General features: G+C 36.2%; 2 protein-coding genes across 4 annotated transcripts; one reads left to right on the forward strand and one right to left on the reverse strand.

Annotated features, from left to right (window-relative positions):
* Positions 1-1,489: 1,489 nt before the first annotated feature.
* LOC114359482 (uncharacterized) lies at positions 1,490-8,706 on the reverse strand. 3 transcript variants are annotated; one of them, XM_028313904.1, is made up of 8 exons: positions 8,676-8,706; positions 8,211-8,348; positions 7,639-7,699; positions 7,037-7,154; positions 6,616-6,744; positions 4,405-5,451; positions 3,203-3,338; positions 1,490-2,655 (listed from the first exon to the last, which is right to left on the reverse strand). In XM_028313904.1, exons 2-8 carry the CDS (start codon positions 8,338-8,340, stop codon positions 2,600-2,602), a joined length of 1,677 nt encoding a protein of 558 aa, XP_028169705.1. In that variant the 5' UTR covers positions 8,341-8,348; positions 8,676-8,706; the 3' UTR covers positions 1,490-2,599. The 3 variants fall into 3 exon arrangements, with proteins under 3 accessions (XP_028169705.1, XP_028169704.1, XP_028169706.1); XM_028313903.1 differs by lacking the exon at positions 8,676-8,706 and having other exon boundaries at positions 1,491-2,655; positions 8,211-8,669; XM_028313905.1 differs by lacking the exons at positions 4,405-5,451; positions 8,676-8,706 and having other exon boundaries at positions 1,850-2,655; positions 8,211-8,669.
* A 482-nt stretch (positions 8,707-9,188) lies between these two features.
* Smn (survival motor neuron) lies at positions 9,189-14,134 on the forward strand. The gene is made up of 7 exons (XM_028313898.1): positions 9,189-9,324; positions 9,414-9,561; positions 10,102-10,287; positions 10,702-10,887; positions 11,483-11,625; positions 12,116-12,258; positions 13,319-14,134. The coding sequence occupies exons 1-7, from the start codon at positions 9,283-9,285 to the stop codon at positions 13,344-13,346; spliced, it is 876 nt and encodes a 291-aa protein (XP_028169699.1). The 5' UTR covers positions 9,189-9,282; the 3' UTR covers positions 13,347-14,134.
* The last annotated feature ends 2,241 nt before the right edge of the window (positions 14,135-16,375 follow it).

The following is a 16,375-nucleotide window of genomic DNA, read 5'->3' on the forward strand; positions in this document are numbered from 1 at the left end:
ACACCATCTTAAATTTCGCAAGACGAATCGATCTGTCTAATCGCCTGAAAATTTTGCAAAACGTCAGTTACGTCAGTTAGAGGCAAGCGACGAAGTGTCATCTGTCTATCATCTATTTTTAACAGATAGGTATTCACAAAAAAGAGGCCACGTCATATCAGCCTCAGGAGTCCACTGCTGACCATAGGCCTCCCCCAATGATTTCCTGCGTAGCGGCCTGCATCCAGCGCCTTCCTGCTACCTTATAAGATCGTCGGTCCACCTTGTGGGTTGGACATCACACGCTGCGTTTTCCGATACGTGGCCTCCTCTATTCCTATTTACCTATGCATAATTACATACGCATAGCAAGCAATTGAATTGAACATACTGTAGATTTCTTTACAAGTCATTGGTTATTGTAACGATATTAAACTCAATTACCTGTGAAATTCCTTGTGAAATTCCTTGTGAAATAGATAGAGCGGTACCTGTGGTCGTACACTGTCGATTCCAAGTAACATGTGTTTGATTCCCAAATGCGATTTTATTCGTTGAATACCCCCTAAGATGATAATAAAAAAAATATATTTAATTAGCGGCCGCTTTACCCCCTTAGGGGTTGAATTTTGCAAAATCCCGCCTTAGTTAGCAACTACGTTCTAAAAGGAACCCCCATGCAAAATTTAAATCTCCTAGCACTTTTTTCGTGATAAGGGAGTGAGTCGGTGACCTTTCCTTTCTTTTAAGGCCAAGAACTTAGATTAATAAAACCTAGATGGATAGTCTTCATACAAACGCTTCGTCAAGAGTGAGGCAAAAATCTTATGTCATTAGTGTCAATTTTGTTGGGGAGTGTAGACAGTGAAGGCGATTTTCCCGAAAGTAGGGAAATTTTTAATACGTTTTTAATTATTTTATAACTAACAAAAACAAAACGCATCATGTACTTACTTATTTATTGAATTCAAAGTACCTACCTAATTACAATAAGATAAATCGCCTGAAAAGTCTCGATTTCATAAAAANTCAAGCAAAATACGCGTCGAATCGTAGTACTTACTTATGAAATGTAACACTGGTCACTTTCTTTAGTTTTTCTGATGTATTTAGACACCCTTTCACAGCACAAACCGTCTTAATTAATTAAAAGTCGTCGGACGTGTTTACCAATTTTTCACTTTGACAGTTCATGTGACGTTTACGAGTAAGCCATTCTGGCTTACTAAAATCTGCCTCACCTTTCGTGCACTGACTATCTATCTAGGTTTTATTAATCTAAGGCCAAGAACAATTAAATAAAACAGGGCCTGCCTAAATAACAATAACAAAGGGTCTTATTACAAAAATTTAAACGAGCGTTTAACACTTGTTTAAATTGATATTAAGTATGGAAATGTAATCTAAGACTGAGTTGCACCATCTTACCTTAACTTTCACAAACGTCAAAAATCTGTCAGACTCCATACAATAGACACCGGTTACCGTTACTTAAACTAACGGTTAAAGTTAGGTGGAGCAACTCAGCCTTAAACTATAAAGATTTTGGCCTGGATCAACGATTAAAGAAAACACAAAATATTTTGATATAAACGCAGTTTATTGCAGTTGCAAAAAATATAATAACTTAAGTAAATGGAAGTATTGTTTACTAAACTAATTTATAATTAAATAAGTATAACTACCTACCCCTAGTATGTATTAGTAGTTTAGGAAATACTACAGCTTTCTTCATATTCCTATCAGAGAACATTTTAAATTAAGTTATTAAGTAGTTAATAGAGAATACATCTCTTTTATAGTAAAAATCTATAAATAATTTTACTAACTTTAAAACTATAAAAACAAATAATTTGACATTTTACTTATATTATTATGTAGTAAAATAAATAAATTCAATATTAAAAATACTGACGGACACATAAAGTAAAATAATGCCTAATTTACATAGTATCAAGATAGAATTAATAAATTAAAATTAAAAGTAATAATAGAATAAAAAAAAAAGTAAAACGCACTTATGCATTTGGAAAAAGGTCATTTTGCCTTAAATTGGTGTACCTACCTATGAGCGTACATAATAAATTAAATACTATTTCTATAGTACATTTTCTAATATATTTTATTATACATATTTTATTAAGATCCTCTTTTAGTTTAATAAACATTCTTATTTAAAATAACATTCTCAAACAAAACTTGTACCGAGTACCAACATACAGTGAAAAAACTTCATAATAATTATTGCCTCAAGCAAAAATTCGCTTAGTAAATTATATTATGCTAAAAAATTGTGATTTTGGTGCTCATATAAAAAGAACACACATGGTAGTTTAATACAATTTGTATGGGAAAGTTTTTAGACACAAAAAAAACGTATTAAATTGATTTTCCTGTCTACTCCTATGAAGCTTATTCATTGCACATTATGTACTCGATAATATCAGTCTATAATATACCTATATGTAATTTAGGTACATAAATACCTACCTTAAAATATGGTATACATCATCTCAGTTAAATAGATAAACAAATCTTATAATTAACAGTAACCTAACTTTATTGCGTAAACCATTAGTTATAATTTTGAACTAGAAAATCCACTAACTCACCGTTTATTTTATGTAATGCACGCCTCTATGACGAAACCGTCGATGCGCTTTCCGTTGAAATACTCTGAAATACTGAGTTAAGGAATAATACTGAGATTTCATCATCATCATCATCATCATCATCCATCATCAGGTCAATAATCTCAACTGAACACGATATGTTTGAATAAATGTGTTTTTAAATAAAATATAATGAAATAACATAATTAATAATTGTTACTACTGATCTAATATTGTAACTTCTTCTTTTATTTTGTAAAATTTAATTTATCTTACATAAGAATTAACTCAGCAAAATACACCTTTATGTTTATTATACATAATACTTGCTATACCCCTACAGGGTGCATGTGATGTACTACCCTACCATTTACCAACTGTCAAACCACACAATATGTAATGCAATAAATGATTTGATTTGTTAACCACATTGTTGTGTTCCGGCAGTTAGAGGTAAGATAGCCAGTTTCTCCGTGGTTGAGGATTCCGGATCAAGCTCACTTCCATCTGATCATCACTTACCATCAGGTGAGATACACGCCAAGAGCTTCATCGTCGTGGATAAAAAATAGTGCTAGTGTTACTTTTATTCTAAATATTAAAAAGGATACGAAAACATCTTTGGGCATCATCCAAGCGACCGAACCTGGCGACGGCACAGCCTGGAGTGGTGAGCTGCAGAGACAACAGGCGCCCGCAGCGAGATACCTCGTCGCAGAGCAGAGGGAACGTTGTGGATGGTGGTAGCTGAAATAAGAAGAAATCATCGATAAATAAAAGCAATCGATTGTGTTCACGCCGCATCACTAGCGCCGCAACACGTCACTAGCGCCGGGTGCGCGCGCCCTTACAGAGTCCTACTTCAAGAAGATTCATAACCACAATAAATCGTTTAAGGCTGGGACATGCAAAATTTCCAGCCCACTTAAAAAGGATGAGAATGGTCTCTACAGACAAATATTGTCAGACAGACGCTGCAGACCTAGACCATATGATTCTACAATGTCCAGCCTTTAAAATGGAGAGGCTACTGCTAGTGGGTGGCTTACTAAAGATATACCAAGATGGAAATATTCCCCGCCTCTTGCCATCCTTACTAGCGAACGAAAATTCATATCTCCATATTTATCAGTACATTACTAGTACATCAATAGAACTATGAAGACCACAATGAAGACTTAGAACAAAATAGACACAGACATACTGAAGAACATAGAACCAAACACTGAGATGTTTTACCAAACAGTGCAATACAAGAAAGAATTGGCCGTATGGATATATATCCAAAGCCGTAAAACCTCTATGAAAAAAAAATGCGCGCACTCTCTCATGTCATGTGCTTGCTGGTTGCGCGCGCAGCCTCGGCCGCACTCATCAAAGCGACTCCGCACAGGTCGGAGCCATTTTAATTTATTATTGTAAAGCAACTGGAGTAAACTGCATTATTATAATCTATCAAGAGCAATTGTTAGCCGGCTCCCGAACAGATAGGGTTAACGAAGCACGAGTTGGGTTTTTTTCACAGATCACAGAAACTAAAGGGAGATGTGACAAGGGGGCAGGGCCGGTGTCACAGCAATATGCCACCCAATGAGATTTGTATCCCAAAAATTGCTGGCGTTATGGTCATCGGCTTACGAGAAAAGATGAAAATAAACTCAATATCTACTCAGTACCAAATTATTTATCATACCTATAAACGTTCATTGTGGAAAACCTTGGGGGAGGCCTTTGTCCAGCAGTGGACGTCATTTGGCTGAAACGAAACACTGATGAGTAACAACTACAAATAAATTAATATGAGCATACTCACATTACGGAATAGCACCTGGTGCTCTTTATTAGCCACCAGTTGATTAGGCCCTGATGGTGGACCATTCGGAGAAATCATTGGCCGAGGACCCATCGCTGGATTCGGGCCTTGCATGACTGGGACATTGGCAGTGGGTGGCCTGTAAGGCCCAGGCATGTAAGGGCGTATGGGCCCTGTTATAGGTCCTATAGGTACTTGAGGACCTACAGAACCTGGATGACCTAAAGGACCTTGAGGACGTACTGGAGGACAAGGCCTTATTGGGACATTCGGATGCATTGGAACTATAGGAACATTCGCACCAATCGGCTGCATCATTGGACCTGATGGTCCAACAGGCCCCATCATAGGTCTGACAGGATTCATCACTGGTCCCGGCGGATGAAACGGCCCAGGTCTTATATTCCCTGGTTGATTTGGAAATTGTAAACCTGATGGTGGAAACTTTTGCTGCAATTCTGTAATTGCTGGAGGCTTTTTATCTGATGCGCTTGTACTTAATGCAAGGGGGTTTAGGCGTGGATCATTTGGAAATGTATTTTTCTCAGGTGGCTTCTGTTTATCTTTTAATTTTGAAGGTGTGACTATTCTTGCATCTATGTTTTCTTCATCAGACGAACTCTCAATTTCGTCGAGTCTTGGCTTTTTGCTAGCGTTCTCCGAAATTATATCCTGTGCCGATTCTTCACAGATAGACAGATCTTGCACATTGGTAGTTTTAAAATATTTTCGCCGCTTCGAAGAATCAGTTTTTTCACTGGAATTACAACTGTTTGTATCTAACTCTTCTTTCTTAATATCCAAATGTTCTTTCTCTTCATCATCATTATCACGCGTGAACACCGAAACGTCGAGGAGTGAGCGTTGGTGTTTTTTGTACTTTCTATAATGTTGTTCTACGTCTCTTAACGGTCGCCCATTAAATCCTAAACCTGGACCAATATCTTTTAGACCTTTTGGTAAAATTATAGTGTCACTTGGTGGATTGATCATCATAACTTTTAGATTCTGACCGTATAGATTTTGGCCATTAAACATGGATATAGCCTGAAAAACAAATGGAGCTCATTTGACTTGCATAAAACTTCTTTATGCTTTAAACGGAATAATTTAAAAGTTTATCAATATTCATTCCAACTCATTTAAATATGAACAGGGTATGTTTGGACGAGCGAGAATCTCTCAATGTCCATCAAACAATGACTGAAAATATTTAAAAGTGGCTTTCATTTTAATACCAACGAGTTTCAATTGAAAAATAAATAAGATAGCTACTTTACATCAACAATGCAATTTATTTAATGATATTATTATTCTGCATAGGGAATTAATATCAAAATTACTTGTGTGTGACGAACATGCATCTTATGATAAAACAACAATTTCACAGTAAAATTTACTCTACTTACGGTTAGGATCAAGTACAAAATGTTTGTCCTCGAACATTGACGACAATCGAAACTGACTTACCTGCACTAGATTATATTAATAACTATTAACTATTGCTAATTGATAGATGAAGGTACTGAAAAGTGTGAATTTTAAAATGATTTCAAAACGAAATAATTATAAGCTTTTGTCTGCGACATCATCTTCGTCTGCATTTCGATAATAAGTACCCTATTATTGTATGTTTTGTACTTTAATATTAGCAGTGAACTTGTAAAGTTTCATCATAATTCGTCCAATAGTTTTTGTGGAAAAGAGTAACAAATATCCATCATCAAAAGTTTTATCAAATCACAATTTGATTAAGAACGAAGCACACTTATCAACCCGGAAACGGATCGTAACCGTATCAACTCGAGGCGGTCAGTATTCTTTGTATTAAATTCCGTACTGTAAATAACGCTTACTTATCCGCACCGTAACGTAAACGTCTCGCCTCAGGTGATAGCGCAGCGAAAGGCGATACGGTGTTGATCCCTCTCCGGGTTGAAAAGTGTGCTATGACCTTTAAAAATAAAAACCTTTAGTTTTATCACTAAAGTCAATTAATATACAATACTAAAGTCCGGTCGCCGAGCAGATAGAATTTCGTCCAATGACCCCAAGCTACCCCATCCTTATCGCTCGCGCGTAATTATATTGAGGCAGCAGTGAGTGTGCGAGCGCGACAGCAATACAATTACGCGCGAGCGATAAGGAAGGCTGGGTAGCTAAGGGTCATTGGACGAAATTCTATCTTCTCGGCGACCGGACTTTACTTACCTGTACAGCTTCTAGTGGATGATTAAACATCACATTGGCATATCTATTACGGACCGCTATCATGGAACATATCACAACATGGCCCGCTAGCTCAAACACGTCTTTCAGTTCTGACTTGTCACACCTAAACTAGAAAGATAATAACTAACACATTAAAATCAACTTTTAAAAAGAATATTCAACAAAGTATTATCTCATACATATAAATATTAGCATTCAATGGGTTACTGTGAAGAAAAAAAACTCATAAAATCTCATTTTATTTTTGCAAGTAGGCTTTTACAAAGCAATATTACACGTCCCAGTATTAACCCTACCACTGCTTCAGAACAAAACTTGGGCCAGTGCTAAGAAGCAGTGCAACATTAACTTTGGGAATAGGTTTCAATGACTTACTTTCTAAAACATTCATTCAACTTACATTAGTAACATACACCCACTTAGACAGTGGTAAATTTATACCCAATGATTTGAGGAACTCTGGTTTTAATCCGTACAAGTCTGAAGATGGTTGGTCGGCAAAAAATGGGGTGTTTTCCCTATAAAATAATTAATCATTACATTAATAAAGTAATGCTGTTTATAAAACAGCAATCATACAAAAAAATTAAAACAAAATTAAATAGCCCTTGAATTACATACATTTAAAAGCTAATAGCTGGTATGGAGCCTATAGTCAGCCCTCAATAATGTATACTAGTAGCTATGAATGATAATGGAAATAATTATTTTTAACTGAACACCAATTCTTTAGAAGGTTCTCTCTTTAAGCTTCCTTCAATACATTTTTTCAGTACCATCGGCAACAGTGTTAACTATACATTGTCTGTCATGTCGTCTCATTCTATCGCAAAGAATCACCATTTGATGAGAGCAAAAACGGAAATGGATAGTTAACAGTGTGGCCATGTGTACATTATCCTGCCTCTATGTGCAAATACAATACAATAATAACAATTTATGTACTTCCTATACTCATCAAAGGCAAAACTTAAATGAAAAATTGCTTCAGAGTACTGTTACCTGTTAGCAACCAAAACTGTTTCTGTTGATATTGATTTGCCATTTTCAGAAGGTTCCGATTCTGCAACAATAATATATTTTTAATTTGCCATGGACCTGTCACCGTAAAATTATGAACTCCAAGAATTAACTATGTCAGATTATTAACTAACCTAACCTAAACTAAACCACTGTTACACCTGTATTCACAAACAATGCTTGCATAAGTGAAGCAGCAAATCGAACGCACAGCGTTCAATAGAGCTCTGTGATTGGTTCATATGTCACCCTGTGCGTCCACAAGCACTGTGAGACCTCATAGTATCGTTTGTGAATATGGGTGTTAGTTTCAATCTCACACTTTAAATTTTATTATAAACTGACGGAGTTCACAGTCACTGTGACATAATTAAGTAGGAACTTCCAATCTTATTTAGTGTTCCTTTCATTAAAGCGAAATGACAGAACGCTCCTTCACCCAATTCAATTTTTATGGTAATTAAGGACGCCAAAAAGCATCTATGCTTACATGTTTCCGTCTTTTTGTCACAGACGAGCTCAAAACAAAAGAAATAAAATCTACAAGTACTTACCAATTTTTCTTTTACGTGATTTTATATCTCCAGGACTGTTATCAGTTTCTTTGGTTGGGTTCCATGTGTTACTTGGAGACTCTTGTTTATAATCGTCGTCAGACAAATCTTGCTGCTTGTTATTCTCCATGGCATCCCCTGGAAATGGAAAACCCTACTCTATTACTAGCTGACCCGAAGTACTTCGTACCGCCAGTAAAAGTTGTTTAAAACATTATGTCGCCTATGTTCATCAGGCTTAGTGTAGGATTCTAATAGGAAAGGGCAGAAAAATGCCTTAGAAATGCCGAACTTGTACACATGTACAAAACCTATCAAGTCAATTCAAGTGTTCTCTTTAATGACATGATGCAAATATTGGCCACGTATGTTCAAAATACAAAGATGCTATAGAATTTGTTATATGGATTTTATAAATGAAATTAAATCGAATAAATCAACAAAATAATCGTAAATAAACCACACCGGATTTGTTTTTTTGAGAAACGTCAATCGAATGAGGTGTCAATGTCAATGTCAAGAAAATTCACTATTTTAACGTTTACTTCTTCTTCTTCTTTTTTGATGTTGGCAATACACGTTGAGGCCGACATGATTTGTGCCATTTTCAAGTTTTAAGTGAGACGAGTTATAAAAAGGTTAAACGAATAACAATAATCCAAAAAACAACAAACGCTTTCCTTTGATATCACCCGGAAGATGACTCTGCATTTCTCTATCGATAGGTAAATAATAGATAACAAAACAGATTTTGGATATTATGATGGAATTATAAGTTTTCATGTAAGAAAGTGTTTTTTTGGAGATTTCACCCACAGTGTGAGATATTATGATGTCGCCATTTGGATGGGATTTTTAGTTGAAGAAAAAGACAGAATAATAGAATTTATGACTAGGCAGAATAGTTGCTATTCATAGCCTATTCCAGTAGAAGCCAATAAAAAAAACTGCCAGTTGACATTGTTGACACTTAAATGACAGTTTTAAAAATTAAATTTCTTTCTTTTCACGCTGCAAAAAAAATTAGAAATCTTTTTTAAATTGGTGAAAAAATATAAATTTTTGTACTATAATGTCCAAGAGTGAAATTCTTTACGTGAAAGGCATGAATGTGGTAGTTGTTTGGTGATACACAAGCAAAATATACAAAACATGGAGGGAGGTAAGCTCGAGATGCTTGATAGTGTTTTCTTTAATTTCTAGTCTGAAAGCGAAGGTGATGATGGAGACAATGATATCTGGGATGATAGAAAGCTGAACGACGCTTACGACAAGGCGCTGCGAATTGCCAATGCAGAGGTTGCGAAGAGAGTAGCCATGTCGACCAACACTCAAAATAAAAATAAAGAAGGTAACAAAAAATTGATGAAAATATTTTTTTAACAGATAGGTAAATTACGGAACTATTATTGGAAGATATTCTTTGATAATTTACCTCAGATACCTACGCCCGTATTCACAAACATTACTATGAGGTCTTAAAGTGCTCGTGAACGCACAGGGTGACATACGAACCAATCACAGAGCTCTATTCAACGCTGTGCGTTCAATTTGCTGCTTCACATAAGCAAGCATCGTTTGTGAATACGGGCGCTAGTATAAAGTGAAAAATGTTTATTTCGTTAACAACAACAATTAATAGGATTTGAGGTGGACTCTTGTAAGTCCAATGGTACCTGTGCCAGAAGGAGTCACTCTCCCTTAACAAATGAACATTAAACATTGTTTAAAATAATACCTAATTATTCTGTTTACCTGATCTTATGTTGTTTTCAATGGCTGTGTGAGTAAATGAAGATTGTTGATCTAGTTTTAAAACATTAAATTTTAAACTAATAACAATAGAACTTCATAGGTAGATTTAATTATTATTGTATTATGTTTTTGTCAGGACAACCCAACAAAAAGAAAGGCAAACCCATAACAAAAGATGCACCAGTTAAAGGCAATAAAAGTCAAAACACACAGTGGAAGGCAGGCATGCCTTGCAGAGCGATTTACGAAGCAGACGGTATTGAGTACGAAGCAGTTATTCTGAGAATCATCACTGATAATGAGTGTGTTGTGAAATATTTAGGTAAATAATACTTAATTAATATGTAAATGTTTTTGAAAATAATTACCATAGCCGTACCCTTAGAAGATCGCTGAGGTAGCAGCTGCGCGCTCTGTATGAAAATACCTAAGTGTCGATATTGCAATTTGGCGCTGTAATCTATTTCCTTTCAATATTGTTCAATTTAATTTGTCATTCTATAATCCGACTTCGATTCGGTTTCATCTCTTAGAAAGTAATTTCATGTAATTTTTATTTCTTTTAATTAAATATATTTTAAATTAATTGTTTTTTTTTTCGATCCTCCGGCTGCAGTATTAAATCCACTTTTTTAGGCAATACATCTATGTTCTTCAACTAATTTATATTCCAGTTTATGCTTTGAGTCATCAACATTTAATGAAAAATAATGTTTCAACTTGATCATATTTCCAGGTTATGGAAACGCAGAGGTTGTATCGATTAGTACCTTGAAACCCTCCCTGGGGAAAGACGAACAAGCACGTCAAATACAGGAAGCGTTAGAAGAGGACAAGACTGATGAAGCGTACACAAGCCTGTCGCCGAACATGGATAAAATGGAATGTGTCAGCGATACAGCTCCTACCGCTGAGAGCACAGGTAACTTTTCACTGTGACTGATATCTGAAATTAAAATGAGTCTCAAATGTGAAATTTATTTAAGACTATACTATAGGCAGTCGAAGATTTTCAAGCCAGTCCTAACAGACGACAATGCAAGTAATTCTACTTGTGATCACGGTTTTTAGGAACACAGCCATAACGTCCAGCTATGTACACACAACCACACTGTTAACTATCCATTTCCATTTTTGCTCTCGCTCTCATCAAATGGTGATTCTTTGCGATAGAACGAGACGACATGACAGGCAATGGATAGTTAACACTGTTGCCGATGGTACAGACGACGGCAGTGGTATTAAGGGCGAGTTTGCAACAAAACTGGGTAACCTGATGTGCTGTTGTGTGTACTTTGTACACATAACTAATGGTTGTGGATGAGGCTTGATGTTTTCAGTTCCAAATTAATGTAAATAAATATTGGTTGTATTGTTTGATGAAAGTTATTATTATGTGGAATAAGTTATGCTATTGCATTATTAGGTTTTCCCTGTAAAGATAGTGTAAATGTGTGAAAAATGTGAAAATAAATAAATATTTTAATAATAAAACAAGTACTATGTAACAATTTCAGAGCAGACAATCCCTAGAAAGAAGAAAACTGGTAAAAAGAAGAAGAATCAAAATGCTAAGGTGCCCAATGGGTTTGAGATGCCCAACGGCTTTGGAATGCCTCAGATGCCGTTCCCGATGCCAAATATGTCAGCGCTTAGAAACGTGAGTATATTTTTCTTGCAAACTGTTACAATTTGGTACTAATTACCATAAACAATTCATAAATAATATCACACATTGAAACATTCACAACATAGTGAAATTTTTGCTGTATTAGTTGGTAATTTTCTTTCAAGTGTAGTCTTGTAAGAATAACTAATAAGGTTTGTGTCAAGTGAGTTGTTTTTGGAGTTATTATTGGAATTGGAGGTTTTACCCGTTGTGTATTCCTATTATAAATATTTTTTCTTAAAATAATGCAATCTGTCTCCTTCATGGACATTCAGCAACATGTGTAATAACAGTCATCTTTCGTGGTCCAGGTCCAGTGACAAGGCCACGTCAATATAAAAGGACAGATTCGCACATGTCCCTGTCTTCTTTGAACTTTGCCGTATTTGGTATTATTGACACAAATTTAGAGGCGTAAATAAATAAATTGGATTTTTTTACTGTGGAAACATGCGTAAAAGTGTACGGTAAACGTTTCCAGCTAGGTCCGATAGATATGCCGCTGCCGCCGCCGCCACCGGGGCTTGGCTCGCGGGGGGAGGGAGAGGAACAGGCCGTCTCCTCCATGCTGCTCAGCTGGTACATGAGCGGGTATTACACCGGGCTATACCAGGGGCTCAAGAGGTGAGCTAGTGTCTGTACCTCTAAAGCCTGGTCCGTGAGCACGTAGAATTTTGTCCAATGACCCCAAGCTACCCATCCTTATCGCTCGCGCGTAATTATATTGCTGTTGCGCTCGCACACTCACTGCTGCCCGTCGCACAGTCGCGACAGCAATATAATTACGCGCGAGCGATAAGGATGGGTAGCTTGGGGTCATTGGACAAAATTCTACGTGCTCCGCGACCAGACCTTAGTGTCCGTCAGTACCTCTAGCATGAACAACTTTCGTCTTCGAATCATTTGCGTATTCGACAAAATTCGATACTCAACCTTCGAATTAAACGATAACGTGACAATTTTGATTCCCCAAATAAGTTTCGTGCAACCATTTCTCATATTAAGTTCACTTTACGACATGTTCACAAGGGCGCTGTTGTAGTTTTCGTACTAAATCTTTTGATGGCGATTCGAATACGCAAACGATTCGAACTCGAAAGTTTTTCGTGCTAGCCGTAACATCCCCGCGGGAGCAGGCCGTCTCCTCCATGCTGCTCAGCTGGTACATGAGCGGGTTACACCGGGTTATATCAGGGGCTCAAGAGGTGAGCTAGTTCGTTAGTTCGTTTCAGCCGAAAGACGTCCACTGATGGAAAAAGGCCTTCTCCAAGGATTTCCACAAAGACCGGTCCTGCGCCGCTTGCATCGATACATCGATAGGGATGTATTTTAAAATAATTGTCTTTAGAGCACTAATAAATCAATAACGTAACCTTTAGCCTACGCGCAGACCACCGATATTTAGTTGGTCGATAGTTGGGTCGGGCAGTATGGACGGAGATGTATGAAAGTATACACATTACATCGATTTGGTATTATTGGTATCGGCCGATTCTTCATACAAATTAAAATCAGGCCCAACTATCGGCCAACTAAAAATCTGTGGTAGGCTAAAACGATTGAACAACATAATTGGAAATTCTAGCAAATGTAATAAATCGTGAGTTTCCTAATCAAATTCTCGCCTTACAATCTCACATATTAACTTTCAACAACGTTTAAATAAAGTCTATATTATTTTCAGGGCCAAGGAAAATCGCAGCAACGTCTAGAAAAACACAAAGTCCCTTTTCATTTATTTTATTTTAATCTCGCATAAAATTAACATAACTACAAATAAAAATAGACTTGCCGTTTATTCTTGTAAAATAAATAAGATTATGCCTCCAGTTTTCTGTGTAGCTATGTACAAAATATACATTTGGACGCCATTTTATATTGATATACATTTTTTGTACAAGTTAATTTTCTATCTGATTGGTGGGTCAAATTGTGTTAAGGTGTCTGCTCACTATACTGTTTCAAACTATGACGTACTTAAGGTCCTATGTCCCCTAGATGGGGCTGAGGGCGTCCACAGCAGTCTTCCATCGCGTTCGGTCTTGAGCAAATCATGATGATGCTAAAAACTTATCATTTATTCGGTGATGAACCAATTTTGTGAACGTTACCCGAGACAAGCTGTTCAGTATAAAAATAAATATAATAGTATAAAATACTCGCAGGACCGGGAGCGTTACGAGTGCATTGCTGGCCTTTAATCAACAATATTTTAGTTCAGGACATACTCTTAATACTTGGGTATACTGATAATAATTCATATAAATAGCGAATATTCTTTTACATTAATATAGTACGGCCATGTATTACAGTGTAGTGAGCAGACACCTTTAGATTGAAATAAGTCTATGCATGAAATTATTTTAGGCAGAACTTTTCTATCACATAATATAGTTCCACGTAGAATAACCGAAGTATAAATTAAGTGTCTATAAAGCATGTATCTTTTATCAAACCAAGAAAATAGTCACTTTCAAATATAGTATAATATTCAACAATATATTTTGATTTTATTTATAGTCAGTGGCGGATTAACGTATAAGCACTACAAGCACGTGCTTGGGGCCCCAGTTCTCCAGGGGCCTCCATCCTCTGCTGGCGCGCCAGCAGAGGATTCATTTCATACCTACATTTTATCGAGATTTAGCCTATGTTACTCGTAAGTAATGTAGCTTTCAAATGGTGAAAGAATATTTAAAAACGGTCCAGTAGTTTTTGAGCCTATTCATTACAACCAAACAAAGTTTTCCTCTTTATAATATTATAGTGTAGATAAAGTAAAGTGCGTTTTCACAAATATACAAGTGGCGTTTAAAGAAAGAAAGAAAGAAAAATTTATTACGATGAACATCACTTATACATGACAGAGAAAAAGACAGAAATGGCACATAAATATTACAAGGAAATAAAAAGTGAACTGAACAGTGCTATCCTGTCGCAACAGCGATGCCCATCGCAATGGGATTCCACTCAGCATATGCCGTGGCCCACGGTGGGGAAGGCCACGACGCTGGTTTTCAGTGGGCCCCATGCCGAGTGGAAGTCACGGACACTAACCTAAACTGCATATCAACAAGGCCGTTTAGATATAAATATATAACAATAATAATAATGTGCAAACATTTGTTGAATAAACATAATTATTGTAAATTAATCCTTCAAGGCCCGCGAATCTAGACACAATAGATAATCAATTGTTATGACATCAATTAATGCCGTCTGGGACTCAAGCGGTTAAAGATACTACATATTAAAATAATACCCGTATTAAAATAATAATAATAGTGTATACAGGGTGTCCCGTAATGCAACGTCAAGCCGGAACTGGGTGTTGAGGCAAGTTACGCTGGTTATCAGAAAAATATAAAAAAACAATCTATGTGGCATTTTGACAAAGTAATAGGCATTTTTAAAAAAAAAACAAAATTTACTCCCGGTGACGGTCTTTTTACTCGTGTTGCCACAAATCTTCACTTTTTCCAAAATTTTTTTTTGTTAAGTAACCCTGAATAATGCTTCTCTAAATTGTTTTCAAAATTACGAAACCAGCTGCTCCAGCTTGGATGAAAAAATACATTATTCCCAAAAAAAAATTCAAAATAAAAATTTTGCCTAGTTTAAACTGACTGTACTGAAAAAAAATTGTACTACGCGAGTATGGCAAGTGACGTCATAATTTGGCGCATTTAGTAAGGATTCCAAAATGGTATAACACTTGGTAAATTCTTGCTGTGATTGTCGACAATTTTTGTTTTTTTGGAAATAATCCCGTTTTTAACTTTATCTACCTTGGTTAATTATTATTATTCTAATGTGCCCAAAATTCAAGTTTCTGGCTTAAGTAAGGTGGAGAAGCCATTTTAAAAGGTATGAGCGGAACGGAGAGGGCCATCTTACCAAGCAGGGATGTTATGGATATCCGTAACCGTAACCGATACTATCGGATATCCGAAATAAAAAAATATCCATAACCGTAACCGAAACAGATTCAAAAGTTACGGATAGTTTCGGATAAAGGTGGAGTCTTAAGGGTACAATAAATTCCAAACAGAAGCACTATTCAGGGTTACATAACAAAAAAAAATTTAGAAAAAGTGAAGATTTGTAGCAACACGAGTAAAAAGACCGTCACCGGGAGTAGATTTTTTTTTAATGCCTATTATTTTGACAAAATGACACATAGATTTTTTTTTTGATAACCAGCATAACTTGCCTCAACACCCAGTTCCGGCTTGACGTTGCATTACGGGACACCCTGTATGTGTATATGTATATTTATAAATGTATATATATATTAAAATAAACATGCGATGTGAAAAAAGAAGAGAAACCAGAGAAGTGTGCTAGTGTAAGACTAATATCATTGTGGTTGCGTTTAGAATCTTTCACAGCTTAATGATTACTAACTTCTTTGCTGAACGATCCTTCTCACAACTAAAAAGGTTAAAAAAACCCGCAAAGAACAAAAATCCGTCCAGACAAGCTTAATTATTTAGCATTAATGTGTATTGAGGCAGACATACTTCGTCGGATAAATTTCGACGATGTAATCTCGGAGTTTGCTCTGATTAAGGCAAGGAAAATAATGTTTTAAGTTTTACATTTTACCTACTACACTTTCTATTTTGATGAACTTACATTTTATACTTTATACCTTCCATTCCATTCCTTCCATTTCCATTTAAGCAATAGAGGGCCTACACAGGCTCTGTGCTTAAGGCCTCGGATACTCTTAATCCGC

This window comes from Ostrinia furnacalis, unplaced genomic scaffold (genome assembly GCF_004193835.3).
Source record: "Ostrinia furnacalis isolate ACB-3 unplaced genomic scaffold, ASM419383v2 OfSCF4399, whole genome shotgun sequence".
In the NCBI taxonomy this organism is placed as follows: Eukaryota; Metazoa; Arthropoda; class Insecta; order Lepidoptera; family Crambidae; genus Ostrinia; species Ostrinia furnacalis.